The 26,713-nt window shown below is 50.8% G+C and overlaps 1 protein-coding gene across 5 annotated transcripts in view; it reads right to left on the reverse strand.

Moving 5' to 3' along the window:
* Nucleotides 1-538: 538 nt before the first annotated feature.
* TOX2 (TOX high mobility group box family member 2) overlaps nt 539-26,713 on the reverse strand; it is a 107,733-nt gene continuing 81,558 nt past the window's right edge. Inside the window, exons 4-10 of one of the 5 annotated variants that reach the window (XM_028137106.2) lie at nt 7,991-8,230; nt 6,133-6,360; nt 5,652-5,732; nt 4,462-4,857; nt 3,615-3,738; nt 1,003-1,297; nt 539-706 (exon numbers count right to left, since the gene is read on the reverse strand). In XM_028137106.2, coding sequence (XP_027992907.2) covers nt 553-706; nt 1,003-1,297; nt 3,615-3,738; nt 4,462-4,857; nt 5,652-5,732; nt 6,133-6,360; nt 7,991-8,230 — 1,518 coding nt within the window. In that variant the 3' untranslated portion in view covers nt 539-552. The other 4 variants (XM_054723874.1, XM_054723875.1, XM_054723876.1 and 1 more) reach the window with 4 other exon arrangements.

Consider the following 26,713-nt stretch of genomic DNA (forward strand, 5'->3'; position numbering starts at 1 on the left):
GCCCTCCAGTGAGGAAAAGGATCACAGAGAAATTGCACCCCAATTGGGGCTGAAGAGGGGGTTATATGATTGGAGGATGAGAGGCCCCGAGAGCTGCCAGAGAAGTGGGGGGGGGCTCCTCTGTCTAGGTCACCTCAAAATAGCTGTGTCGGGCCCAATACCCTCAGCCTCCTAACAGCTCCACCATTCCAGGCATTGCTATTTGTTCCAGGTATACAGCTAAAAGTGACAAAATCATTACTCTTGTTTTAAGTAGCACCACCTGTGTGGCCAGCACCCCTGCCCACACCCCTTTTAATCATCCCAGGAGCCCTGTGTGTTCCCACCCTTATTATCCTCCTTCATTGGTGGCAAAACGGAGGCCAGAGAGGCCCCGCCATCAACAGACCCTCGGGGCGGGCGAACGGGCAGGTGAGACTTTCCCCGAACCCCATGGCATCAGGGGCTCTGTCCTGGCAAAGCCACCACCAAATGCCGCCCTTTGGGAGGCCCGGCCCTGGCTTACGAAGCGCAAGAAGAGACAGGCACGTTTCCAGCGTTTCGGAAGTTTTATTATAAAGGGATCTGAGAGAAGCACTGGGCACTGAGCCAGACGGTCACGGTCGCCGGGGCCAGGAAACAGCTGCAAACACGAGGAACCCAAACCCCAGCCGAGCCCCAAACCGCACACACTTTCTGATCGACTGCACCTCTGTCCTCGGGTCTCCTTCGTAAATAGACAAAGGTCGTCGTTGGCAATTTTAAGTAGACGGGCGTGTGGTTAAAAGAAAAAGCGCAAAGCCTCCGAGTGCGGCTGGGAACGGCCGGCTCCTGGCTGCACAGACGATGAAACGGTTTGGCGGCCGCTCTGTGCACGCCTCCCTTAAGGTAAAACTTAAAAAACATGTGCCAAGGGTCATAGAAAACGCTTCTGACCTTAAAGGAAACGACTGTCCTCCCCCCCACAAAATAACCTTACAGGTGTGTTTAGCACAGCTCTAAAACACGTAGTCAACTACTCACACGAAGCCAACAGTGTATGGGTTCGGAACCTCTGGTTCAGGCTGGAACACCCTATGCGCACGTCTGTGGCCGGGCTGGCCGCTGCCCCGGGCATCTGGGGTGGGTTTCTGTTGGTAAGCGACCCCTGCGGGGGCAGCCCGCATGAGCTGGGCTGGGCCCAGGCGTCCAGACAGAGGGTACGGTGTGCAGGACGAGGAGCGGGGTCCGCAGTAGCCCTGGAGCAAGCGGTCAGGGGGCAGAAGGTTCCTGCAGGTTCTTTGGGCTGGCGGCGGGCGTGGGGCGGCCTCTGCAGAGTCTGGTAAGAGGTCGAGGAAGAGACTCAGCCGTGGGGCCTTAGCGTGTCACTGCTCTCTCTTCGGGTCCCCTGCTTCCTGCCAAGGCCTCTTTCCTGCTGTGGCCCCTCCAGCAGCCTCAGGGAGGAGAGGGAGGTGGGGTTAGGTGAGGTAGAGAGATTTATCCCTGGGGAGCAGGCTGTGGGAGAGAGGAGGGGCTGTCAGAGCTCACGTGACCCCACCTGGCGCCACGGGCTCTTGGGGGCCTGGACACTGGGCCAGCTGCTCACCTGCCCTTCACCCCGACCCTGGATGCAGCCCTCCTGGGATCCCACCAGCTTCCTCCCCCCCCCCCCCCCCCGCACCACTGTCAGTGCTGGGGAGGTGGTGGCAGTGTGTCTGTCCTTCTAACACCACCATCACTCTAGGTCATTTTTCTAGTCAGTGCTTCTTTTATAAATTTCCAACAGAATTAAAGGCGAGCAGGTGCTTCCTGTGTTTTTTTAAATCAGGCGCTCATGCCCTGATCGGGTGCTCAGCTGGGGGCTTACTCACAAGGAACAACAACAGCCTGGAATTATTGGAATCGAGAGTCTAGAGCAGGCGTCCTCAAACTACAGCCCGTGGGCCACATGCGGGTGTTTTGCCATTTTGTTTTTTTACTTCAAAATAAGATATGTGCAGTGTGCATAGGAGTTTGTTCATAGTTTTTTTTAAGCTATAGTCCGGCCCTCCAGCGGTCTGAGGGACAGTGAACTGGCCCCTGTTTAAAAAGTTTGAGGACCCCTGGTCTAGAGCATCGTGCAGTTACACCACGGTTGCGGGTTTGATCCCCCGTCAGGGCACATACAGGAATCAACTGATACATTAATAAATAAATGAAACGCCCTGGCCGGTGTGGCTCAGTGGATAGAGCGTCAGCCTGCAGACTGAATGGTCCCGGGTTCGATTCCAGTCAAGGGCATGTACCTTGGTTGCAGGCACATCCCCAGTGGGGGGCGTGCGGGAGGCAGCTGATCGATGTTTCTCTCTCATCGATGTTTCTAACTGTCTCTCCCTCTCCCTTCCTCTCTGAAAAAAATCAATAAAATATATTTAAAATAAATAAATAAATGAAACAACAAATCAATGTCTCTCTTTTTGTCTCTCTCTCCCTTCCTCTTTCTTAAATAAAGAAATTTTAAATTTTTAAGAAATATTTTAAAATAGGGCACTCATGTATGACAACACAGATGCCCCGTGAAGGCATTATCCTCCGTAAAAGAAGTCAGGCAGGGAAAGACAGTGTCACAGGACCACACTTGTATGTGGAATCTAAAAATAACACCTCCTGCCGAAACCGGTTTGGCTCAGTGGATAGAGCGTCGGCCTGCGGACTGAAAGGTCCCAGGTTCGATTCCGGTCAAGGGCATGTACCTCGGTTGCGGGCACATCCCCAGTGGGGAGTGTGCAGGAGGCAGCTGATCGATGTTTCTCTCTCATCGATGTTTCTAACTCTCTATCCCTCTCCCTTCCTCTCTGTAAAAAATCAATAAAATATATATTTAATAAATAAATAAAAATAAAAATAACACCTCCTCCCCCCCAAAAAACAAAACAAGCTCATAGATACACCAAGTAGACTGGGGGTTGCAGGGGCTGAGTGGGTGGGCAAACGGTGGAGGGAGGCGAAAGGCGCCGACTTCCAGTTATGCTAAGGCGCTGGGATGTCACGCACGGCACGGGGGACGACGCTAACAACACCGTGCTGCCTGCGGGAACGCCGCTAAGGAGTGGATCTTAGCCGTTCTCATAAAGAAAAATGCATGAGAGCTGTGTGGTGACGATGTTCACCGGACTCACTGTGGTGACCATTTCACAACACATATAAATATCGAATCATTCTGCGGTACACCTGAAACTAACAATGTTCTTCATGAGTGATACCGCAATAAACAAGCAAACATAAGCCAGGACACTGCTGGGGCCTGGCCTCCCTGTTGGGGGGACGCTCTGACCTGCTGTGAGGCCCACTCAAGACCCCGCCCGCCAGCGCTCTGGCTCTGGGGGAGGGTGAGTGGAAGGAGCTGTACCTCTCAGGGTGGGGGAGGGCATCGCTGCTGAGCTGCCAGCCCACCCCGTAGACCCTCTCACCAGGCACGGCCGAAGGGGGGCACATGCCACGTTTGCTTGCTCACCAGGGGCATGCAGGGTGAGGACGGGGAGGCGGACAGCTAGGGCTGGGGCAGTGGGCACCGCAGCGGAGAGGGCCCCTGTCCACCTATCCCTCCCGGCTCTTCCCCGTCCCATCCTCCCAGGCCTAGGGCAGCACCCACGCGGCTGGGGCGAGGACCGACCTACAAGTGCTGATGCCGCACTCCCCGCTGGGGTAACTGCTGTCCCAGTCTCCGCTGTTCCTGGGGTTGGATGGGCCCGGTGAGCGGGATCCGGAACCGCCGGGGAACTCGGAGATGTGAGGGAAGTCCTGCCGAGGAGGGAGGAGGAGGCAGGTGAGCGAAGGAGAGAGAACGGGTGCATGTCTCAGGCAGCGGGATGGGGGGGAAGGGATGGGGGTCGGGGACTGCCTGTGCCCGAGGTGTTCACAGGCACGCCCTCCGCCTTGCACACATCTCCGCTCTGCCGGCATGCTTTTCCTTTTCCCAGCGGAGCGCCTTTAAAAAAAATCAGCCCTGTCCCAGCTGCATGGCCGGGGTGGGGGGTGGGGGGGGGGATTTCTCTCTCAGGACCTTTCCTTTTTGGGGACAGTTTCCCAATCTGTGAAATGGAGTTACTGGGCTGAGTGACCTCATGAAAGTCTTGGAACAGTGTCTGTGGCACCATCAGTGGGGTCAGGCCTCGAAGGCTTTGGGGAGAGCCAGGGCCAGGGCGGACCTGGCAGGAACGGCCGTGGCCACAGCCCCTCCGGCCAGATAGACAGCAATAGCCAGAGGACGAGAGGAGGGGGGCCTGGAACATCTAAGGATCTGAGCAATCGACCTGGCAGCTTGTCAACTCCCTGCCCCAGCGCGTCCCTGTCAGGTAAGGTGCACCGGACCCGTTTCATTGACGTGGTAACTGAGGCTCAGAGAGGTAAGGTGCGCAGGCTGTGGTTACACAGCTGGTGAGTGGTGGGGCTAGTATCTAAAATCCTGAGCTGCCCCCTCCACAGCGGTCCCAGAAGGGCATGTTTCTACTCAGCCCCGCTTACCTGTGGCCCTGGCGGTGAAGGGCTCATCGCCAGCTGCACCTGGAGTGCCATGGGAGTGGGCAGGACAGGAGGCTGGGGTGCTGGGGACATGCTGACAGGTGGGCTGAGGAGGGCGCCCTGGGCGTGAGGGGGCAGTGGCAGCTGCTGGTGCAGCGGGGGGCTGAGCGGGAAGGAGGGCGGTGGTGGTGGGGATGCGCTGAGGCCTGGCAGCAGCGCCTTGGAGCCCAGCGTCCGGGCGAGGCTGGCGGGGGCGGCCCCGCTGCGGAAGGCCTGCAGGTCCGAGGGCGTCAGGAAGGAGGCCAGGCCTGGCATGGCGTACATGGGCTGCTTGGGCGGGAGCATTTTGGCTGGCGGGTTCACCTGGGCGCTCTTGGTCTCACCTTGGTCCGGGGAGCTCTGGAAGGGGACAGACACCGGTCACTCTGGAGAAGACGGAGAAACCAGACTTGGGCCGTGAGCCCAGGAGGTTCTGCAGCCCACGGACATGACCCCTGGCTGGCTCTCTGGCCCCTCAGGGGATATCTGTGGGCTCACAGAGATAATTCTGGGTCCTTCGTGCACTTAGCTCTAACCATCCAACCAGCCCTGCTTTAATCCTTGGGGCTCCCCTGCCGATGGGGGACCCATGCTCCCCGGCCTGGCCAGTGAGGCCAGCATCGCCCAACGGGGCCGTCCTCTATTTACGCTCCTGCCCAGCCTCTGTGCATTCGCATGTGCTGTTCCCTTGACTTGGAGCACGCTCTTGGCTTGGCCCTTTACGGCGTAACCCAGTTGCCATGTCCTCTGTAATAGTGTCCAGACAGCACCCCTGGCCCCACTTGGGCCACACATATCCACTGCCATCCTGAGCTTCCTGCCTGCAGTGCTGGGGTTGACCGCAGAGGCCGACAGTGTGGGCAGAGGGAAAGGCCAAATATGAAGAGTGGCCAATCTGGGTTTGACTCTTCGTACAGCAACCTGACCCACTGTGTCATTTCAGGCAAGATGCTTCACCTCTCGGAATCTTGGATTCTTGCTGGAAGAATTAAATGAAATGAGATACATGCCAAGGGGCCAGCCTGAGCCCGGCACACAGTAGGTGCACTGGAGAAGTGACCTCGGTCTCCATCCTTTCCCGTGGGCCTCAGCGCCTGCTCTACCCCTCAGTGGTCCCGCACTTCACAGGCTGTGCCTAGGATTCCGGGGGTTACCTTGGAGACCAGGCTAGCCCGGTAGGCTGCCAGAGCCTTCAGATATTCCTTTTTCGCCGCCTCGGTCTTCCTCTTGTAGGCCTGAAAGATCCAAGACATGAGCAGCCAGGGGAGAGTTAGGTGTTCCGCCTGAGGTCACACTGCTGCCAGCTGGCCTTTGCCTCTCAGCTACTTCTACTCCCAATTTTCTCTGGAAGCCCTGAGAGGGGGCCGCAGGCACATGGTCAGGGTATAGGGAAGCTCTGGTCTGACCCCAGACTCTGAGAGCTGGAGGACAAGGTGGACTGGGAGGCCCAGACCAGTGAAGTCGCTAGTGAACACAGCTGGGAAACAGCAGAATTGGAAGGGACCTAGCTTCCCATCTCACAGATGGGCAAACCAAGCCCAGGAAAAGCCCCTAGTTCTAGGCTTCTCACGTCTGTCCTCGGCTCTGGGGCCCCAAAGCCTCAGGGCTACGGCCCAGGAAGAGATGGAGACTCACCTGCTTCTGCTCCTCTCCCAAGCTGTCCCACATGGAGGCCACGATTTTGGACACGTCCCCGAAGGTGGCGCTGGGGTTCTGTCCCTTTATGGCGGCCTGAGTGTCTCTGAAGAAGAGTGCGTAGGCGGACACTGGCTTCTGTGGCTCATTGGGGTCCTTTTTCTTCTTCTTCTTTGGGTTCTTGGCCTTTTTTCCTGGGTCAGCTGAGGGCCTCTTCTCTCCCGACATCTGCCCGGGTGAGAGGAGTCAGAAAACTTGAGATGCCCGGGGACTCCTGCCCAAGGGGCCCCGCCCCAGCCTCCGGCTCAGCAGGCCCACTCCCAGGTACTGACCATTCCAGGTTAGAACACAGAAGCTTGGGCCACACTGCCGGGCTAATCACTCCCCGGGTTGGGGAGGCAATGGACAGGCAGACAAGACAGACGGACGGACAGACGGACAGACACACATTCCGGACAGGAGCCCTGGATTTTTTTTTTGTTTGTTTAACTCATTAATGACAATCAGCATGACGGTAAAGTTGACTCAAAGAGATAGAGAAACTGGCTAGTGCCCTATAGATGGAGTGATAAAACGACCACTCTCAGGACTTAGTTTCACCTTCTCTGCTGGACAGAAGTCATCTGCATCTCTACAGGGAAAAATTAACCTGCCTTGTAATCAGACAGAACGCGCTTGCACCTCCATCCCCTTTTCCTCGAGTTAAGCTTCACAGAGGATAAACTATCCTAATCAGTAATGAAGAATAAATCAAAATAAAGTTACTTAACCTCTCCATGCCTCAGTCTCCCCATCTGCCGATGGGAGATCACAGTAGACCCATCTTGCCCCATCTTCATATCACATGCGTCAATACCTATGTGCTTAGAACGCTGGCCCATGGGAACTGTGTTAGAAATGTTTTCTCAATAAAAAAGGAAAGGACAGATGTGAGAAGCCTAGAACTAGGGGCTTTTCCTGGGCTTGGTTTGCCCATCTGTGAGATGGGAAGCGAGGTCCCTTCCAGTTCTGCTGTTTCCCAGCTGTGTTCACTAGCGACTTCACTGTTCGGGGCCTCTGCCTCCTTATCTGTTAGATAAGCGAGAACGTCTCAGTCCGTCTTGTCCTCCAGCTCTCAGAGTCTGGGTCAGACCAGAGCTTTCCTATACCCCTGACCATGTGCCTGGCCTATGGTGGAGACCAAGTTATCATGGTGATGGAGCGGGACCAGGATCCAGAGGCACCCTCCCCCCCCCACCCCCCGCCCCCACCCAGGCGGTCAGGGTCTCTGCCAGATGGCGTGGGCACCATGGCTACTGCCCAGGCCTCTGCGGGGCCACCACATGGACAGAGGAAAGAGGCAGGACGTGTGGGATCAAATCTTGACTCTGCCACTGGCTCACTGGGAGACTCCCGGCCAGCACGTCCATCGCTGGCCCTTCTGGGCCTGTTTGCTGCCCCAGTTAAAGCAGAAGCTCTCCAACAGGGAGGCGGCCTTGGTCAGTGTCAAAGCCTGGCCAGGGCCAGAGCCTGGGCAGCCGGTGAGCTCGCATCCTCACGTGTGCTGGAAGAGGCCCAGGGGTCATGTCCCCAATGGAGGGGTCATTTTTAGAGCCCCACCCCGAGGTCAGTGCTGCCTAGAGGCGCCCTCTGCTGGACCACACATTTTTGCCAGAATATGCCACCGAAATGGCCCACTGGCCATTCAGGAATAAGACTTCATTTTCTCCCCAAATCCTCTACCTCCTTGTTTTCCAGCAAAGGGTACGGTTAGACTCTTCCGCCTTTTCTGCTGGTAAGTGGTGCCTGTTTCCATGCAGGGCCCGTCTTCCTGCTGACGGGAGGGCACCCCAAGGCTTTGCATGGCCACCCTACCTACCTTGAAATGCGCTTCCGACTCCTCCTCCTGAGTTGAGCTGGAGGGAGAGGGGGTCGCTGACTTGCTCCCTGGGGGCGACGGGGAGCTGTGGGCGATGCCACTCCGGATGCCCATCTGAGAGATGAGCTGGGACTGGCTGAGGGCGCTCATGTGGCTGGCCAGCATCGCTGGGCGACCCAGCAGGGGCCCCGGCCGGCCCGAGTCATAGGCAGCAACCTCTGAGTGGACCATCTCCTGGATCTAAGAGAGGAGGACAGGGCATTTTGAATTAGAAAGGACCCGTCTTGCCCCATCTTCATATCTGAATTGCAGGGGCCCAGGGGAGGGGCATGTAGGTGAGAAGTGGAGGGTGGTTTCCCGGTGGATCCCTCATAGGTGAGTACCCTGCATGATTTGGTGCACCCGCGGGGGGGGGGGGGGGGGAGCTGGCACCTTGACAGTTTGCCATTCTGTTGACATTCAGCTTGGACAGACGGTCAGCATTTCAGCCCTCGCTGAAGTGCTCGGTCCAGCTGAGAATGTATCATTTTATGAGACTGAGTCTTCCCTCCTGGCACATGGTACGTCTTTGCATTTATTCACTATGCAGCATGAGAGCAAAGGACAGACACTGGAAGCTGACCTGGCTTTGGATCCTGGTTCAGTCACTTATAAGCTGGGTGACTTTGGCCAAGTTACATAACCTCTCTGTGCCTTGGTTCTTCATCTGAAACGTGTGGGTAATAATTAAACCTACCTGTTAGGGCTGTTAAGGATTAAATGAGCCTAGCACATAGTAAGCCCTACATTGTATGTAAAAGGGTTTGTTAAATACACAGAATAAAAAAAAATCCCTTAATAAGTTTTGCATTTTTCTTCCTGTAGTTCAGTAATATTTGTATTAATTATTCCCTATGATATTTTCTAACTGGTTATTTTGGGGATATAAGAAAGCTACTGATTTTTACATATAGGCATTTCTCATACTAAGTACATGTTGAGAATAGTGTATACTTTGTGCTAAACATTATAGGTATACACACTGTTCAGCGAGGCATGCCGATTTGCATATTCTTTCAATTATTTTTATTTTCTCTGCATCTGTGGTTATTTTCTTTCTAATTTCTCATCTCAAGTAGCTGTGTTTTCCTCTCACTTTCTCTTTACTAAGCAAGCTCATGAGTTTTCTGTTTAATGATGCAGAATCTTTATTTTCTCCTCAAAAGAATCAAATCTCCATTTTTAATCTCTCTAATCCTTCTCTGTTTTCTATTTCTTTAATATCATTTTAATCTTTATTGATTCCTTTCTCTCATTTTTAAAGACTTGTTACTGTTGCTTCCCTCTCATTTTAGTTGTATTTTTAATTCAGTTTTTTGCATGTGGCTCCTCATCTTTCAGGTCTACATTAGAATGTCGCCTCCTCAGAGAAGCCTTCCCTGACCACCTTGTCTGAAAATCCTAACCCCCTACCTTTATGTTCTATCATCAGACTGTTTGTTTCCTTCATAATTTCAAGCTACAATTATTTTGTCCATTTGTCTGTTTATCATCTCTCTTCCCCTCTGGAAACTCGATGAGCAGAGGACTTGTTCACTATTATATCCCTAGTGTCTTTGGTAGTGCCTGGAACACAGTAGGTCAGTACTTTAAAAATATTTGTTAAAGGATGGAAAAGGGAAGGGAGGGGAGGATGCGCTCCTGGTAGGTAAAACTCCCCAGCTGCCTCTTTTCTTGAGACTATGGTGGATTGAGAGTTGTTTATGGAGTAGCACGGGGCAGAATTGGTGAGAATTGGAGATGTGACATTAGTTGGCTATTTCCTTCTTTGAATCAGACTTGGGATAGGACATAGTTATTCCCTATCGAGTCCACAATCTCCTAAGAGTTTATGAGCCAGATGAGATTCGATCTTCTCTGCATCTTTTTTTTTCCTCAAGTTTCCTTTACCCTCTTAGCAAAGAAAGCATAAATAACATAAATAATCCAAATAAAACCCCCCTTGAAAGTACAGAATAAAATGGTAGAAGAATAAACAAGGATATGTAAGTAAAACAGTTTCCAATGTATAAAAATATTGTTTAAAAACCAGAAAATTTAATCCATTCATATCTATATATACAAAAGGCTAATATGCAAAGTGTCCCCTTGGGAGTTCGACCGGGAGACCGGGAGTTCGATCGCTCATTATGATGTGCGCTGACCACCAGGGGGCAGCGTGGAATGAAGGAAGGCTCTGGCCAGCAGCTGGAAGGCTCTGATTGGCCCTGATCGCCGGCCAGACCTAGGGACCCTACCCGTGCACAAATTTGTGCACCAGGCCTCTAGTTTATTATAAAAACAGAATCATTTGTTTGTAGATATTACAGTTTGTTCTTTTGATTCTTTGAGTTTCCCCCATCTTTCCTTTGTTGACCAAATTTTATCTAGTGATTTTTCTCTAATTCCTCATGTAAGAAGAAAAATTAAGCTTTTAATTTTTCTCTCCATTAGTGGGTTTAGGTTCCAGATAAATATTTTTTTGCTTTTCACTAAATAATTTATTTCAATCATTATTCTGACAGTTGTATTATGTTTCCTATCATGATAACAACAGTACTTAGACATTAACTTTAGATTTTGCTATTTTCATTGCTCACACCACTGCTTTTTTTATACCATATATTTCCCATATTTGATCTATTTTTAATTCATTTCTCAATCAAAGGTAATTGCCTCTCTAAGTAATTTTTTAACCCAAAGCTCCTTTGAAATAAGAAAAATTTGCATGAGGCTATTTTTGTATGTAGGCCGCATTTATTTAATTTTGTCTGATGCTTGGTAAGCTCTTTTGAGTTGAATAATTCCCACTTTCTTCAGATAAGTGATATTTTCTATTGTTATTTTTTGGATTATTGCCCCTTTTCCATTGGCCTTTAAAAAAGAATTTTCCTGTTAAAAATACATTTTGAATCATCAGGGTCTTTTATCTTTTCAGTCATAATTTTGAGCTCTTTAATGTCCCCCTTGGATTTTGGGAGAAAAATCTTGTTATTTGATTATCTGCAGTGGTTTTCACTGCATTTTAAAGTCCAATAATCACATATTTTATCTAAAAACAATCTTTCCTGATTTCAAATTTTTCTCCTCACATTGCGCTACATAATTGAAGTTTGTAAATTATGAGCGGTTCCCCACCATTTACTGGAATAGGAGCTTCAGAATGGACCTCCTTTAGAACTATAATTTTTGTGCATGTATCTATTTCTATTTCTAATAACTAGATCAGCACCTTGCACACAGAAAAATCAAATGCTTGTTGGTCCTGTTGAATAAAATTAAAGATAGAAGCGCAGAACTGGGTGTGATCTGGGAATGACGTCAAATCTAGCTCAGTGAGCCCAGGGTCACCATGGAGGGTGGGTGGGACTCTGGGCCACTTCACTCCTGGTTACAAAAAATATTCTCAATAAACAAGCGTCAGGCCTTTCATGAATGTCTGCTCTGTGACGGACATAAGCAGACAGGAGAGCTCTGGGAATGAGAGAGTCACACCCCCCTCTTCTCCCCCTGTCCTCCCCACCCCACACAACTGCTCTTCAGGGCCTCACAGTTAATTAGGGAGACAGACCCCTACATAAAGAGAATATATGGCTGGTTATTAATAGATATATCCAACAAGACATGGGTACAGCCATTACGCATCCTAGATTTTCTAGGGCATTAAAGATGTTTGTCCTAATCTCCCCAAAGTAAAAAATATGCCTCTGATGTGAGGTCTGAGGATAGCACCGGTGTAGGCGCTGGAGGGCCTGGTCCAGATCCTCTCACCGTGCCGCTGTGCCCGTCCCCAGTGCTGGGAGTGTGGCCCCTGTCCCCTTCGCCAGACAATTGTCATTGCCCAACGGGAGCTGCCTTCCTCGAGAGGCTATGACACCCCACACCCCATGCTCCACCCTGCAGCAGACCTCAACCCCTGCTTGACTGACACAGGGGCACAAAAGGCCAGATCCTTCCCTGTGGTGCAGGCGAGCCCCAGAGCTCCCCGCGCCCGAGGCCAGTTCTTGCCGGGCTCCTTTCTATAGACCCTGATCCCTGCAGCCCCCTTCTCCTGAGAGCGCTCCCTCCATAAACGAGGTTCACAAGAACCCTCAGCTCAGGTTCTGCTCGAGGGGCCTCACCTGTCACCCTCCACCAGGCCCACCAGTTCCCCCGCTTTGGGGACTGCATCCCATCAGCATCCAATCATGCTCACCCTCCTCCAGGCTTTAAGTGGAAATCTCCCTTACTTCCAGGTCTAAAAACTTCTGTCCCAACTCCCTACGGTGCACAGCCAACCTTCTTCCGAGAGCCATCATCCTCACTGCCACCAGGACCTCCCCTCCCATCAGCCACTCACCCGGCACGTGCCTTCAACACTGTCTATACCACTAGAGTCATCTTCGTCGTCCTCACCACCATCCTCCTGGAGGAGTTTGTATTAAGTACTTAATATGTGCCAGAAACAGGGCTAACTTTCTCTATTACAACATTAATCACCCCAGCTACCCTAGGAGGGAATATAATCACCCCCAGCCGAGGAATCAAGGCTCAGAGAGGTTCAGGGCTGGCCCATGACCACACGGCTACCGCCAGGGAAGCTGGGTTTCTCCAGGCCATCGCACTTTCTCTCTTAGCGACGCTGTCTTCCCCGGGACACTCCCTGGTCCTTGACTCCTGGGTTTGCTGCCTCCCCTCACAGCCCTCTTCCCTCTGGCCAGGGCCAGCTCTTGGCTGTTGGCTACCTCTCTAGCCAGTCCTTGGTCTCCTTCAGTCCACCCTTAGGCACTGGCATTCCTCAGGCTCTCTCCAACCCCCTTCCTTTCTACACCCCCAGCCCCCACTCACCACCACCTTGAGTCTGTGGCTGCTACATGGTAGGGGGGGCGACGCCTGGCGATGCCTTTAAATTCTGATATCGCACCTAAGAAAGTGTTTCATTTAAAGCCAATGTCAGGCTTTAAAAGACAAAAAAAGTGAGCTCACAGGATGGATACACAGAAGTGGCCAGACAATGGCCATCCCTTCACACATTCTAGAACACCTATTAGCTCATATAACCCCTTTCCCAATTAGAACCCACCCTGCTCTGTCCAACATGTCCAGCAGCCATTGACTTTTGTCCTAATCAGCAATCGCTGATGCTGTGTAGGTCCTGCCCTTTGACCTTGGAGGAACCCCCATTCCCTGCAGAGGGTTACTGCACCTGTTGATGGCTTCCTGCATCTCACTGCCGGGAACGATGAGCAATTAAGGCCCCAGGAGCGACCCTCAACCTCTGCTTCCACTCCCCTCAACGGGACAATTCTGAGTTGTGTCCCATATGCCTCTGGGAGGGTCTGCAGCAGGACTGCATCCCAGTTGCCACGCTGGTCACAACTCATCAATCCACCCTCTACTGGCTCTCTTCCCGTCCAATCGCACCTGCCTTCTTCCTTCACAGGGCTTCCTGCAGACTCCCCCCAAACAAAATGCTTGCACCAAACCTTTGTGTCAGGGTCTGGTTTAGGGGGATCCCACAGAGACACCAGCCCTCTCTCAGCCTCCTGCATGGCTTCCTTGAGTCCAGCTGCCATGCTGGCCACCAGAGAGCCCTTCTGGAGTACGAAAGGTCTCCGTCCTGCTCAGAATCTTTCTGTCGCTCCCCAGTGGCCGCTAGCATTGTCCTCGCCTTGTGAGACACCCGCAGAGATCCGTGCCATCTCGCTGGTCCTGGCCTCTCCAGCCCCTTCCCGGAGCTCCCGTGGACATGCGGGCTTCTCTCTAGGACGGAGCCTTTTCCCTGCGGCTCACCGGTCCTTCCCTCCATGTCACCCTTTGAGACTTAGCTGAAACGTTACCTCCTCAGAGAAGCCTTCCCTGACCCCTCTCTCCTCCCTTCTCTTCTGGCCACTGCCTCTTCCTGAGCCTTTCCCCGGGCTCAGCATGGTGGGTGCCAAGCATCTGCTTCTGTGCAGACACATGCCGTGCCTCCCCAGCCCTGGGCAGGAGGCCTGGTGCACAGCTGGCACTAACGAGATGTCTGGTAACCCACTGAGCCACGCCTCCTGCTTCCTCCTGGAAGCATATGGACACGTCCAAGAGCCACGCGTGCAGCCTCTCCAGGGAGATGAAACAGGAGAAACGGTAACGAGGAGCTGCTGCGAGCATCATTAGGTTCGCCTGGCTTAATAGGTGCTCAGGGTTCAGGAACACAAAGCGGCTTTCCACCAAGTCCCCATTCGCACGCTCTGTGGAGAGCAGCCCCAGGTGCTGAGGGCCCCACAGGAGGGAGAGAAGGAGAAATCGCACCTTTCTCTTTCCCATCTTCTGCAGATTCACAAAACTGACGCCCTGCCTGCGCCCTGCCTGCGTCCTCCGCGGCAGGGACCAGGTGTCGGTGAACACAGCCGCACGCTCTGCCTGGGAGTCAGAACGCCTCTCCGGAGGCCACCGCGGTTCTGCTCATTGTGGCCCCTCCCTGAAGCCCCGGCCTCATCCCAGAGGGTCCAGAGACTTCTCCCGAGCACAGTCAGATCCCAAAGGAAAATTATCAAGCCACTGAGAGCATTTTACAGTCCCTTCCACTATCCCAGAGTAGACCTTCCTAACAGGTAATATCCCTGATTTGGTGACACTAGTAATAATGACAATAATACCTGCTATTATATTTAGTGAGGCTCACTATGCGCCAGGCACTTCATGAACAAATCTTTGACATAACATTAATCACCCCCATTTTACAATAAAGACACTACAACTCAGAGAGGTTGGCCACTTCCCCAAGGTCACACAGCTAGGAAGTAGAAAAATCAGGATCCTGGCCGTTTCTCAAGTCTGGGATCTCTTCCCTGCACCCACCCAGATCCTAATGGCTCTACTGTGGGGGGAAGGTAAGGAACCTGCTCTCACAGGGCAGCTGTGAGGATGCGGAGAAAAGGTAACTTTGTCCAGAGCCTGGCACATAGTAGGTGTCCAACACAAGAAGGTTTCCTTTCCTTCATTCAAACCTCCTGAAGGTATGAGCTTGAACCTAACCTCAAATGGGCTACGAAGAGCTGACAAATGCTGGAAGTTTCTAAAATATGAGAGGAGAGAGAAACCAGGAGGAAAGCTCCAATGATGATAAAAATTACAGCACAGGGCCTGGCACAAGGGTGCTTCACAAACCTTGGCCACATTTATTAGGTCAGTAATTGGCAAACTTCTATAAACGACCAGGTGTAAAATATTTGGGGCTTGAAGAGCAGATGGTCTCTGTCATAACTACTCAACTCTGCTGTTGTAGGACAAAATCAGCCATAGGCAATGTGTAAACCAGTGGGTGTGACTGAGTGCCAATAAAGCTTTATTTACAGAAACAAGCCGAGGGCCAGATTTGGCCTATGGCTATGGGTTGGCAACTCCTGTGTTAGTCAAATGTTGTCAAATAAAAAGAAATACTGGTTGAAGCACTACCTTTATTTGGCAGTTACCATCTGCCGGGCACTGATCTCCCGACCACGTTTAATTCTCACCCAGCCATGGGAGGAAAGGTGTGTTTATTATCAGCATGTTACAGACTAGGAAGCGGAGGTTCAGAAAGGGAAGGAAATGTGCCCCAGGCCTTTGGAGCTGGGATTCAAATCAAGGTCTGTCTGGTTCCCACGCCCATGTCCTCAGGCACTGCATCACCAGGGGTGCTGTCCCTCAGCTCAGCCCCGCCCTGGCCACCACTGGGCTCCTGCTCCGGCTCACGTTGCAGCCTCTCTTGAAAATCAGAAAGACCTGGACTGGTGAGAGAGATCTGGTAGTTGGCCACTGAACTCCAAATCTGAGCTTCCAGTGCTGTCTTGAGCCTCCTTCTCATGCCCTTGACTCGGCCTCTGCCTTGAGCTGCCCTCATCAGAACGACCTCTGTGGTCATTTGACTTCTCTAATCCTCTCGGGTCCCCAAGACTGCTCCTGCTACTCATTCATTTATTCAAAAAACATTCCCTAAGAGCTCTTATGCCTGAGATCCTGGGCTAGAAGCAGGAGACCAAGGTTAGACCACAAGCACCCACCTGAGTGCAGTCTGATGGAGGAGGCGGGGATGCACTCACACCGTGTAACCAGCAGCGGCACAGGTGTTCAGAGGACTGGGCTGGGCAGAAAGGGGGTCCTCCAAGGACTGGAGAGCCAGAAAGCCTCTCCCCAGGAGAACACTCTGAGCGGACTCCTGAAGGGGAGGGCTGCAGGACAAGACGGGTGTGGAGGGGTTCCCTGGAGCAGGAGCACATGCAGGGGCACAGAGGCATGGAGCCGTGCGAGGGTTAGTTTGATGTGTCAACTGGACTGGGCCCTGGTTGCCAAGACATCTGGTCAAACTTTATTCTGGGTGTGTCTGAGGGGGAATCCTGGGTGAGATGAGCATCTGACTCAGCGGACTGAATAAAGCTGGTTCCCCTCCCCAGTGTGGGTGGGCCTCCTCCAGTCAACTGCAGACCTGACTAGAACAAAAAGGCTGAGGAAGGGGCAACTTCTGCCTTGGCTTCTCCTGCCTTCAGAATCGGCTCTCCTGGGTGTCTCAGTCTCCGTAACCAAGTGAGAAAATTCCTTTTCATATCTATCTACCTACCTACCTGCCCATCTAAACTATTGGTTCTGTTTCTCTGGAGAATGCTGACTAATACAAGTGGTGTGATGAGCTTTGCAAGCTGCCCATCATAGCTGGGCATAACTAGAGTGTCAGGAAGAGGGGGAGGTGGGGATAAAGGGGTCCCCTAGGTTAGGACTTGGAGGGCCGGTGTGTTCAGCACAGAGGGACCGTGCCTGCAGGGGCTAAGGGGATGGCCACAGGCTTCAAGCACAGGGCGTCAGAAACCAGGGCTGTGCCCTGTGCCGGCCGCTGCCAGGCAGTTCTGGGATCTGCAGCAGAACCACCTCCCTGGGGAAAGTGGTCTCAGGCCTCCGGGAAGCAGCAGACACTGGGTTAGTTTCCTACGGCTGATGTAACATGATGGCACAAACCCAGTGGCTTCAAAGAACACAAACTCACTATCTTCCAGTTCTGGAGGCCAGAAGTCCAAAGTCAGTGTCAGTGGGCTCCAAGGGAGAATCTGTCTCATTAATTTTTTTTTTTTTATGGATGTGGTGCTTGTGCCTTGTCTCATGGCCCCGCATCACATGGCCTTTCCTTTCTCTGCTTCCATCATCACATCAGCTACTCCAGGTGTTGGACTTGTGGGCAGTTAGACAGACATGACAGAGCAAGGCCGATGGGCCAGGTCCAGAAGGTCCCCAGGGTGGAAAGCCCAGGGTGTCTAGCAGAGGGCAATTGTAGGGTGGGAACGTGCCCCCAGGATGACCTTTCCTCCCCTAGCACATCACCGGTCATGCGCTTTGGACCCCTGACCTTTCCTCCCTAGAGATAACACGAAGGCCTCAGTTGTATTTCAGCTCCAGGCCCAGAAAAGCAGCAAAACTAGACAAGAGACACCAAGGCTGACCTCAGGACCAGCTGCATTGGATAATGACCCCTGCCCTGGTGCCGACCAGTCAATCAATGGAGACCCTGACCCTAAAAAGACACACCTGGAAAGCTGCTGAATATTCTATTGAGATCTTCCCCTGGGACCGCCCCTAAAATCTCCATCCTCAAAACCCTCCTGGGACACACCTGAGCCTTTCCCCCTCACCGCCCTCCCCCCCACCCCCCCGCCAGGTGCATTACATTACCTTCCTCACTCCTAAGTTCCTATGGCCCTTCCTCTGTTTTTATAACTTGTTTCCTAAGCCCATATCTTCTACAAATTACTTCTTCCACCTCTGTGATGATATATATATAATTGGAGAGGAAAGGAGAGGGAGACAGAAACATCAATGATAAGAGAGAATCATTGATCAGCTGCCTCCTGCACACCTCCCTACTGGGGATCAAGCCCGCAGCCTGGGCATGTGCCCCAACTGGGAATCGAACCCTGACTTCCTGGTTCATAGGTCGACGCTCCACCACTGCGCCACACCTGCTGGGCACCTCTGTGATTTTATAAATAAAAGTTCTCTTACAGTTTTGAGCCTTGGCTCTGAATTCTTTCCCAGCCAGAACTCAAGTACCGAGTTCTTGAGTTGCTGAGCCCAGTCCGGTCTGACCCCACAGGTCTAACGCCTGGTGCTCTTTGGGCCTCAGCAGACTCTCCAGTCCCCTCTCAGGAGGACTTGTGATTGCATCACTGGGCCTACCCAAATAGTCCAGAATAATCTCCCCATCCCAAGAATTCATCTTAGTCTCATCTGCAAAATCCCTTGCCCTCTGTAAGGTAACATACAGGCCCAAGGGATTAGGGCGTGGGGGACATCTTGGGGGGATTATTCAGTCTTCCGCACCCCAGGTACCCCTCCAGGCCAACCTTTCCAGGGGCACACTGCTCTCTGAGGTTTCCTCGGGCTTCCAGAGGCAACTATTTGAAAACCATTTCCCTTTAGGAAGAAAAATCCCAGCACAAAAGAGGAGAAAAGAAAGCCAACAGGAAGCCTCCCCTTCGCCCGGAATCCTTGTCAGTAAGTATTTCTAATAAACTTTCATGCTTGGCGAGAGATTCTTTGCACGCTGACAAATTTCTCCTGAAATTTGAGATGTCTTGTTCAGAGTAATAGCTACAGTGCACAGGTGCCCAGCTGCTATTGTAAAATCAGTGAGCATTTAATTGAAACAAACGACTATAATAATAGTACATTATCCCTGCAGGCCAAGCGCCATCACAGTTTTAATTATTGAGTTAAGAGTCAGACTAATTTATCCTTTAACGCAACAGCCCCATTCCTGGTTACGCTGATCATCCCGTTATGAATATGTAGGCACCAGCAGGGAAGGACGTAAATGCAAAGCAATTTGTCCCCTTCTGGCTGGTGTGGTGTTGGAAAGAAGGTCTGCAGATACTGGGCTCTGAGACATTGGTCTGGGGTTGCCTGTCTCGGGGTGACAGGTTTCTGCTCAGGTTGGGATGGGGCTGTGGTCCTCTGGCACAAAGGCCCACGCCTCTGCTCAGGGCCCGCACCAGCTCCCTACTTCACTCGAGAAGAAGCCCAAGGCCTTACTAAGCAACAGACACCTAGAACAACCCACCCCACCCCCCCACCTCCGCCACCCCCACCACCTGGTACCTCTCTGCCTTCTCCCCTCTGTTCCTCCACCCCCTCCACTCCACACCAGCACGCTCACCTCCTTCTACCCTTTAAACCAAGCATGCTGCCACCTCAGGACCCTTCTCCAGCTTGGTGTCATTTTGCCCTCTGGGGGACATTTAGCAATATTTAGAGACATTTTTCGGCTGTTACAACTTGGAGATGCTACTGGCATCTAGTGGGTAGTAGACCAGGGATGCGGCCAAACACCGTACAATACACAGACAGCCCCGCCATGGAGAATAACCCTGCCCAAAATGTCAACAGTGCCCAAGGGTCTGGTTTAGGGGGATCCCAGAGACCCCAGGCCTCTCTCAGCCTCCAGCACTTAACCACATACTTCTCCCCAGTCTTTGTGTACTGGCCCTTTTGGAACTGGTGGTCATGGCAGGTGGTCAAGGATGACACCAGATCACCAACGACATCCACGAGCTGGTCCAGGGCAGGAGAGACATGGCCAGCCCGGTGGGGTCGGCAGGCGGGGATGGTTGATTACATGGTCCGGTGCCCAGAGGGGGACCAAGCAGTGGAAACGGACCTGGGTCCCCAGTGGTACCAGCCACAACCGTGGAGAATCAGGCAGAGAGAGAGGCAGGAGGGGCCTGCAAGGAGGCCAAGAGGCGGTCTGAGCGCAGAGGACACCAGAGCATTGAAGCACCAGTCACATCAGGGGAGCAGAGGAGGGGGAGTTTCAGGAAGAAGGGGGTGGCCAGCTGGTCTAATACAGCCAAATGTCGAGTGTGATAAAGGCAGCACGTGCCCAGTGCCTTTGGCAATGAGGAGGCCACCAGGGCCCTGAGTGGAGCTGTTTCAGAGTCAGGGGGCAGGCAGAAGCCAGAGTGAATGGGAGGGGAGGGAATACTGACAACCGGGGTCGAGGGCCTCCCTGGAAGCTCCCCGGGGACCGTCAGGGGCGAGATGGGACAGCAGGCAGGTGTCCAAGGACAACTTTCTCCTCGGATGCTCAGGGGAGAGTGTGATTGCGGAGGGCGGGTGTTCCGGTCACAGTCACGCCCCCAAGGGGACCTGAACTACAGAACTGAGGACCACAGCCTGGCTGCGACCCTCACGGCCTCATTCTTAGTGCTGGTCTCCTGGGAGGCAGTGTTGTTCTTCCCGATTACAGACGAGCGGATGGTGCCTCAGGGAGGCGACGTCCATTGGTCCCTGTCCGCAGCTCATCCGGAGCAGCGCCAGGCCCAACCCGGGTCTGCCTGACCCCAGAGTCTGAGCTCTTTTCACCACTGAGGGCACCGGGCGCGGTGTGGGCTGGGCCGGCAGGGCGGAGTGCCCGAAGGGACAGCTATCACCACACGGAGTCGGAGTCGGCACAGTGTATCTGTCCTGTTTTGACTGCTGCTGAACTCGCGCGGATCCGTTGGACGAAAACAAAGGAACTGGCTGTCAGGCGAGGCTTGGGGTCCTGAGTCAGCAAGACGTCCCCGAGTGTTGGGGGGTTCTAGGACTTCAGGGTGCATTGGGGCCAAGGCAGGGACGAAGCTGGGGAAGCGCCAAGGGGCAGATCACAGGGGATGAGGGGGGTCCTGCAGAAACTGGGGAGCCTGGTGGCCGTGAGTGGGGGTGGCCTGGCAGGTCTCCTGTGCTCAGGGTAAAAGGTCAGGAGAACTTGGCGGCTGTGATGGACCAGGGTGAGCGGAGGAGGTGGCACTCACGCCCTTGGTCTCAGGAGGCTGATAACCAAATGACCTGTCTGAGCGTGAATCCCCCCTCTTCCCAAATTTGATCTTCGGTTCCTATTTTTGAAGGGGGTGGGGGGCGGAGGGCTGATGCCCTGGCCCATGGGTTGGGATCCCGGTGCTGCTCCCACAGGGGCTGAGCCACATTCTGGGAGGATGTGTCTGCTTATCTGGCAGGAACCTGTGCCTCTCCATCTCAGAGGCAGGGAGGGTGTATTTTACTCCTTTATCTCGTCTGTCTGTCTGTCTGTCCCACTGGAATGTAAGGCCCATGGATCAGGGATTGTCATCTGCACGGGGCCTGGGAGAGCACGTGGTACAGAGTAGGGGCTCAATAAAAGTTTATAGAACAAATGAAAAAGCACATGAATGAACCTTGGTGAAGTGAAACTGAGGAACTTCATGTCTTGCTCAAGGTCTTGTACCTTTAAGCACCAGAGCCAGGGTTTGGGTCCAGAAAATGAGGGGTATTTCCCCGCCACCTCCCCATACACAGGCACCTCTTTCCTATTACCAGTCCAGTCTCCCCCCGCCCCACCCCGCCAGGCCACTGCCAGGGACTGTCCTAGACCCCCATCCTCAGCACCGCTCTCTGCGAGGGGCAGCTCTGATGCCCAGCGGGCCCAGCTCCCTCCTCCTGGAACCCAGTTTGCCTCCCTAACCCCTACTCACTTTTCAGTCCTCAGCTCAAATGTCACCACCTCCAGGAAGCCTTCCCTGGCTCTCCTACCTAAACCAGGGTCCCCGATTATTGCCTCTCATGGCATCTTGTGTTTTTTTATTGACCTTGTCACCATTGCAATTTTACATTCACCCTCGTGTGAATGACTCCGGTTGTGTGCTCCGTCTAGGAAGGAGGGGACCTGCTTTGCCCCAGGCCTGTACACAGCAGGCACTCAATACATGTTAAAGGAAGGAGCCCGGTAGGCCTCCCCAAGCTCCAAGTCAGGCCCATGGATTCGAGCCCCTAAATGGGACTTGTCTCCGCCATGCCCCTCTCCAAGGGTTTGAAGCATGGCACGGCCAGACTCCTGCTTCCTCATGCCTCCTCGTCCTGCTCCTTACTGGCCATCCACACACTGCCTGCTCCTGCCTCTTTGCCTTTGCCTATGCTGTTCCTTCAGCCAGGGGTGCCTCTCCCGTCCCCACACATCTCCTGTTGTACCTCCGGAAACCTGAATGACCTTGACCAGCCACTTCATCTCCTGGGCTTTCTCCCTTGAGGGGCTCTACAAGGGGCAAGAGTGGAATCAGATTTGCATTCTGGAAGCTACACTGGGAATGAACCAGCTCATGAATGAACCAGCAGGGAAAGACAGAAGCAGAGAAACCAGGTCAGACGTCCGCACCAGCAGGGCCGTGACAGGATGTCTGAGCTGGGATGGGCAGTGAGGTGGGAGGGATTCCGGAGGCAGGCTCAGCAGGGCTCAGAGATTCCCAGCAGGTGTTTGGACCCCACATGAGAGGGAAACACCAGGAAAGGGAAGGGTTACTCACCTCCTCCTCCTCAACGCTTAACATTCTCCATTGTGAATTAGCACACACGCTAATTAAAACCATCTTTTCAAATAATTTATTATAGGATATTCCAAGCTAATTATCAATTCTCTTAGCTGATCCTGAGCAGTTGGCTAATGCGGTGCTGAAATCTCTTTGGCCACCCTCGTTTAAATTATTCATCAGGCCCTGCAACAGTTGTGAACTGTAATTTAAACAGTCAGCTCATGAATATTCAATTAGCACAACAAACACTGGTGTGTTTTACTGCCTGGCCGCTCAATAGCTCAGTATTTTGTATCCTCACCCGTGTTTACATGTGTTTATGAACTCCCGAGAAAAGCGTTGCCTATTGAAGTCCCTGGTTAAGCCGCGATTGAAATGCCCAGGAGAGGGCTGGAGGCTGCAGGCAAATAGCCAATATCCTTTCTTGGAAGAGTTGCGGGTGGTCAGGCCGGAAGCGTCCAGGGATGGAAGGCCCCAGAGAGGGCAGGGACTGGCCTGAGGTCACACAGTGGATCCAAGGCAGACAGGATTCCGAGTTCTGAGCTGGTTCCCGCTGCCTAATCTGCCACAAATTAATTGGCGCAGAGGGCTGGGGACATCTGTCCCTGAGACAATGTGAGGAGCAGAGAGGAAGCCAGGCATTCCATGCAGTCCAGCCACCTCAGGGCAACGGCCGGATGTTGCCAGAGCAGGTACAGTTGCTCTGGGCAACAGGCTGTTTTAGAATCCAGGCTGAGTCCAGCCTTAAAAACCAGAGTTCCCACCCCTCCATGGCCAGCTCAGAGGAATATGTGTCCCCTCTCCCGCTGTTAGCATTAGGACCCCCACAGGCTGTAAATAGTTTCAAAAGCTCCACAAATAGATCCTCACGGACCCTCACACCCCTCCTCTGAGGCGGACACTAGGACGATTCCCCTTGCTACAAATGAGAAGACTGGGGCTCAGAGGCTAAGACACTTGCCCAAGGTAGAGCTCTCCTCTCCTCCCTCTCCTGACACCACACCCTCAACAAGTCATTTCCACAACTCTTAGGAACCCGTCCCAAGAGAACTTTATAATAGAGGAAAGTCAGAAGCAGCCTAAATGTCTGCCAATAGGACATTACTTACATTTACAATGAAACATCCATTGTGACATCAGAATGCTATGCAGACCCTAAAAATAAGGGCATGACCTATAATTACAGACAGGAAAATTCATCCATCCCAGACCTGCAGAAAGTGGGCAGGTCTAGAACAGACTAGAGAGCAGAGGAAAAGGCACCAGAGCATGGTCCCATTTATGTCAGGTATACGTGTATGTGTATAATGCACAAAGGCATGATGGCAAAGATACTTAGCAAATGGGGGGGTTAATCCTGGTTATTGCGGACGGTGTGGTTTTAATGATCTTTTATTTATTTGTGTTTGCTTGTGTTTAATTTTTTTATTACATGTGCCGCTTTTAGAAAAATCAATAAAGCCATGTTTTTGGAAGAATTCTGTATTCATTTCAAAATTTATAGAATAAAGCCAAAGCCATACTCTGAAAAGATGTACAGCCATAAATGTTTTATTATTAAACAGTAAACAATAAAAGTGAACTAAAGAATCTAAAATAAAACATTTAAACATCTACAGAAAGAAAGATTAATAAACATAAAAGGAGAAATGAGTAAGTTAAGAAAAAGAGAAAAGTAACAGAATTGAAACATAACTCTGGCCCTAACCGGTTTGGCTCAGTGGATAGAGCGTCAGCCTGTGGACTCAAGGGTCCCAGGTTCGATTTTGGTCAAGGGCATGTACCTTGGTTGTGGGCACATCCCCAGTAGGGGGGTGTGCAGGAAGCAGCTAATCGATGTTTCTCTCTCATCGATATTTCAAACTCTTTATCCCTCTCCCTTCCTCTCTGTAAAAAAAAATCAATAAATATATATTTTTAAAAAGAAAAAGAAAAAGAAACATAACTCTGATGGCTGGTTACCCGAATAAAATTAATAAAACCAAGTAGATACGCAAGTAACATGGATAAAGCTCTAGTAAAAATACACATGAAATAAGAGAGAAATTAAAATATATAATTTTAGGGATATAAGAGTGGAATAAGCCTATAAAAATTACAAAATAATACTATATATAATTCAATGGTAATAACTATACTAGGTGTACCAGTTAATAATAGCGGATTTTGTAATCAAAGAAAACACGATAATTTCAAGAGAAACATCAAAAGTGCTTTATTCGAAGTAATGTCCATCGCTAGCTACACATTTCTCCTCTTTCAGATAACTTGTGGATACCGTCCCAATAGAACTTTTCCTGTTTTGAGGTAAACCATCCAGAGACCCAATTTTCCACTTCTTCGTACGTTTTGAAGTGCTGCTCAGAAAGTGCGTGTGCCATCGATTGGAACAAGTGGTCATCTGAAGGAGCAAGGTCTGGTGAATATGGAGGGTGGGTTAATACTTCCCAGGCAAGAACTTTTAACGTGTCTTTAACTGGTTTTGAAGTGTGTGATGGTGCATCATCATGAAGCAAAATTACTTTGCCGTGTCTACTGGCACATTCTGGTATTTTACGATCAAAGCGTGGTTCAAATTGATTACTTGTTGTCGGTAGAGATCAGTATTAATGGTTTCACCTGGTTTTAGAAGCTCATAATACACCACACCTTCCTGATCCCACCAAACGCAGAGCAGTGTCTTCTTTCCGAAGCGATTTGGCCTTGCAGTCAATGTTGATGGTTGACCTCGATCAACCCATGATTTTGTGCGTTTGGGATTCTCAAAATAAATCCACTTTTCATCGCCAGTCACAATTCGATGCAAAAAAGACTTTCTTTCGTGCCATTGAAGCAACATTTTACTGATGACTTTTCCGTTTTCCATTTGTCTTTCGTTCAGTTGGTGTGGCACCCATTTTCCTTCCTTTAAAATCTTTCCCATTGCTTGTAAATGATCAGAAATTGTTTGCTGAGCAACGTTTAATCTTTCTGATTATCAAGTTGTTTTTGAGTTTGACACGCATCTTCATCCAATAATGCTTGTAATGGTTGGTCTTCAAACTTTTTCTGTTGACCTGGACATTCTTTGTCTTTCACATAGAAATCATCACTTTTAAAGCATTTAAACCAGCATTCACAAGTATCTTGATATGGAGCATGTTCACCATAAGCTTCCCGAAGTATACTATAATTTTTCTTCAAAATAATGAATTAAAACTTCCCACAAATGCTCTTTTTTGGCATGAAATTCTACATTTTTAAGCGTAAAAATATCTATGATGTTAACACCTTCAGCAAATTTGACATATGAAGTTTTGAAGCTTGCTGTCGATACAACAAAATAGCATACATATCAAATCGCATATATATCAACATATGTGTAACTCCATCTATTGAAAAAAATCTGCATTATTAACTGGTACACCTAGATCTCAGTGTAATAAACTTCATTTTATGAAGATGGTATAACCTGTATAATGGTTATGTAGATTATAGTATAATCTGTATTTTTATACAGAATTATGAGAAAGCTATCTTATAAAATGAAAACTATAGATGTATTTCACTAGAAAAATATTAAGTTAAGTAATAGGACATTAAATCAGCTTCATATTAAGAAGTATGTATGTGTATGTATGTTTCAATATGTAGGTATAACTGCATCCCATAATCAAGTAGAATATATCAATATTGGGGAATCTATTAATAAAATTAATCACTTCAATATACTAAGGAAGAAAAACTTTATGATCAGCTCAATACATACTTAATAGGTATTTGCTAAAACTCAACAAAAAATTATAGGTAAACTGAAAGATTAAGAATTTTTTAAAGTATGCTTAAGAAACTGGCTTCAGCCTGGCCAGCATGGCTCAGTGGTTGAGCGTCAACCTATGAACCAGAAGGTCATGATTTGATTCCTGGTCAGGGCACATGCCCGGGTTGCAGGCCGATCCCCAGTGTGGGGCATGCAGGAGGCAGCCGATAAATAATTCTCTCTCATCATTGATGTTTCTGTCTCTCTCTCCCTCTCCCCTTCTCTCTGAAATCAATAAAAATATTTCTTTGTTTTTTTAAAGAAACTGACTTCATGCTAAGGGTGGATTTCATTCCCATTAAATTGGGGGAGAAGCAAAGATCACTGGTCACTCAGCATCACTAGTTAGTGAAATCTGACCCAATGCAATGAAACAAAAAGCAACGAGTTACAACCACTGGAAAGCATCTATATAGATGTGATAGAATTTCTAGAAATGCCCAAAACCTCAAATTCTAAGGAGTTAGAATTTGAGACGGTCAGAATAAGTATAAGAAATACACTGATTTCTTATTTACCCATAAAAAGTTATAAAACAGAGTTGAAACATTCTAACCACAAAGCAATGCAAAAGTATAAAATTCTAAGGAAAAAAAATGTATA

The sequence above is a fragment of the Eptesicus fuscus genome, chromosome 12, assembly GCF_027574615.1.
Source record: "Eptesicus fuscus isolate TK198812 chromosome 12, DD_ASM_mEF_20220401, whole genome shotgun sequence".
NCBI classification, from domain to species: Eukaryota; Metazoa; Chordata; class Mammalia; order Chiroptera; family Vespertilionidae; genus Eptesicus; species Eptesicus fuscus.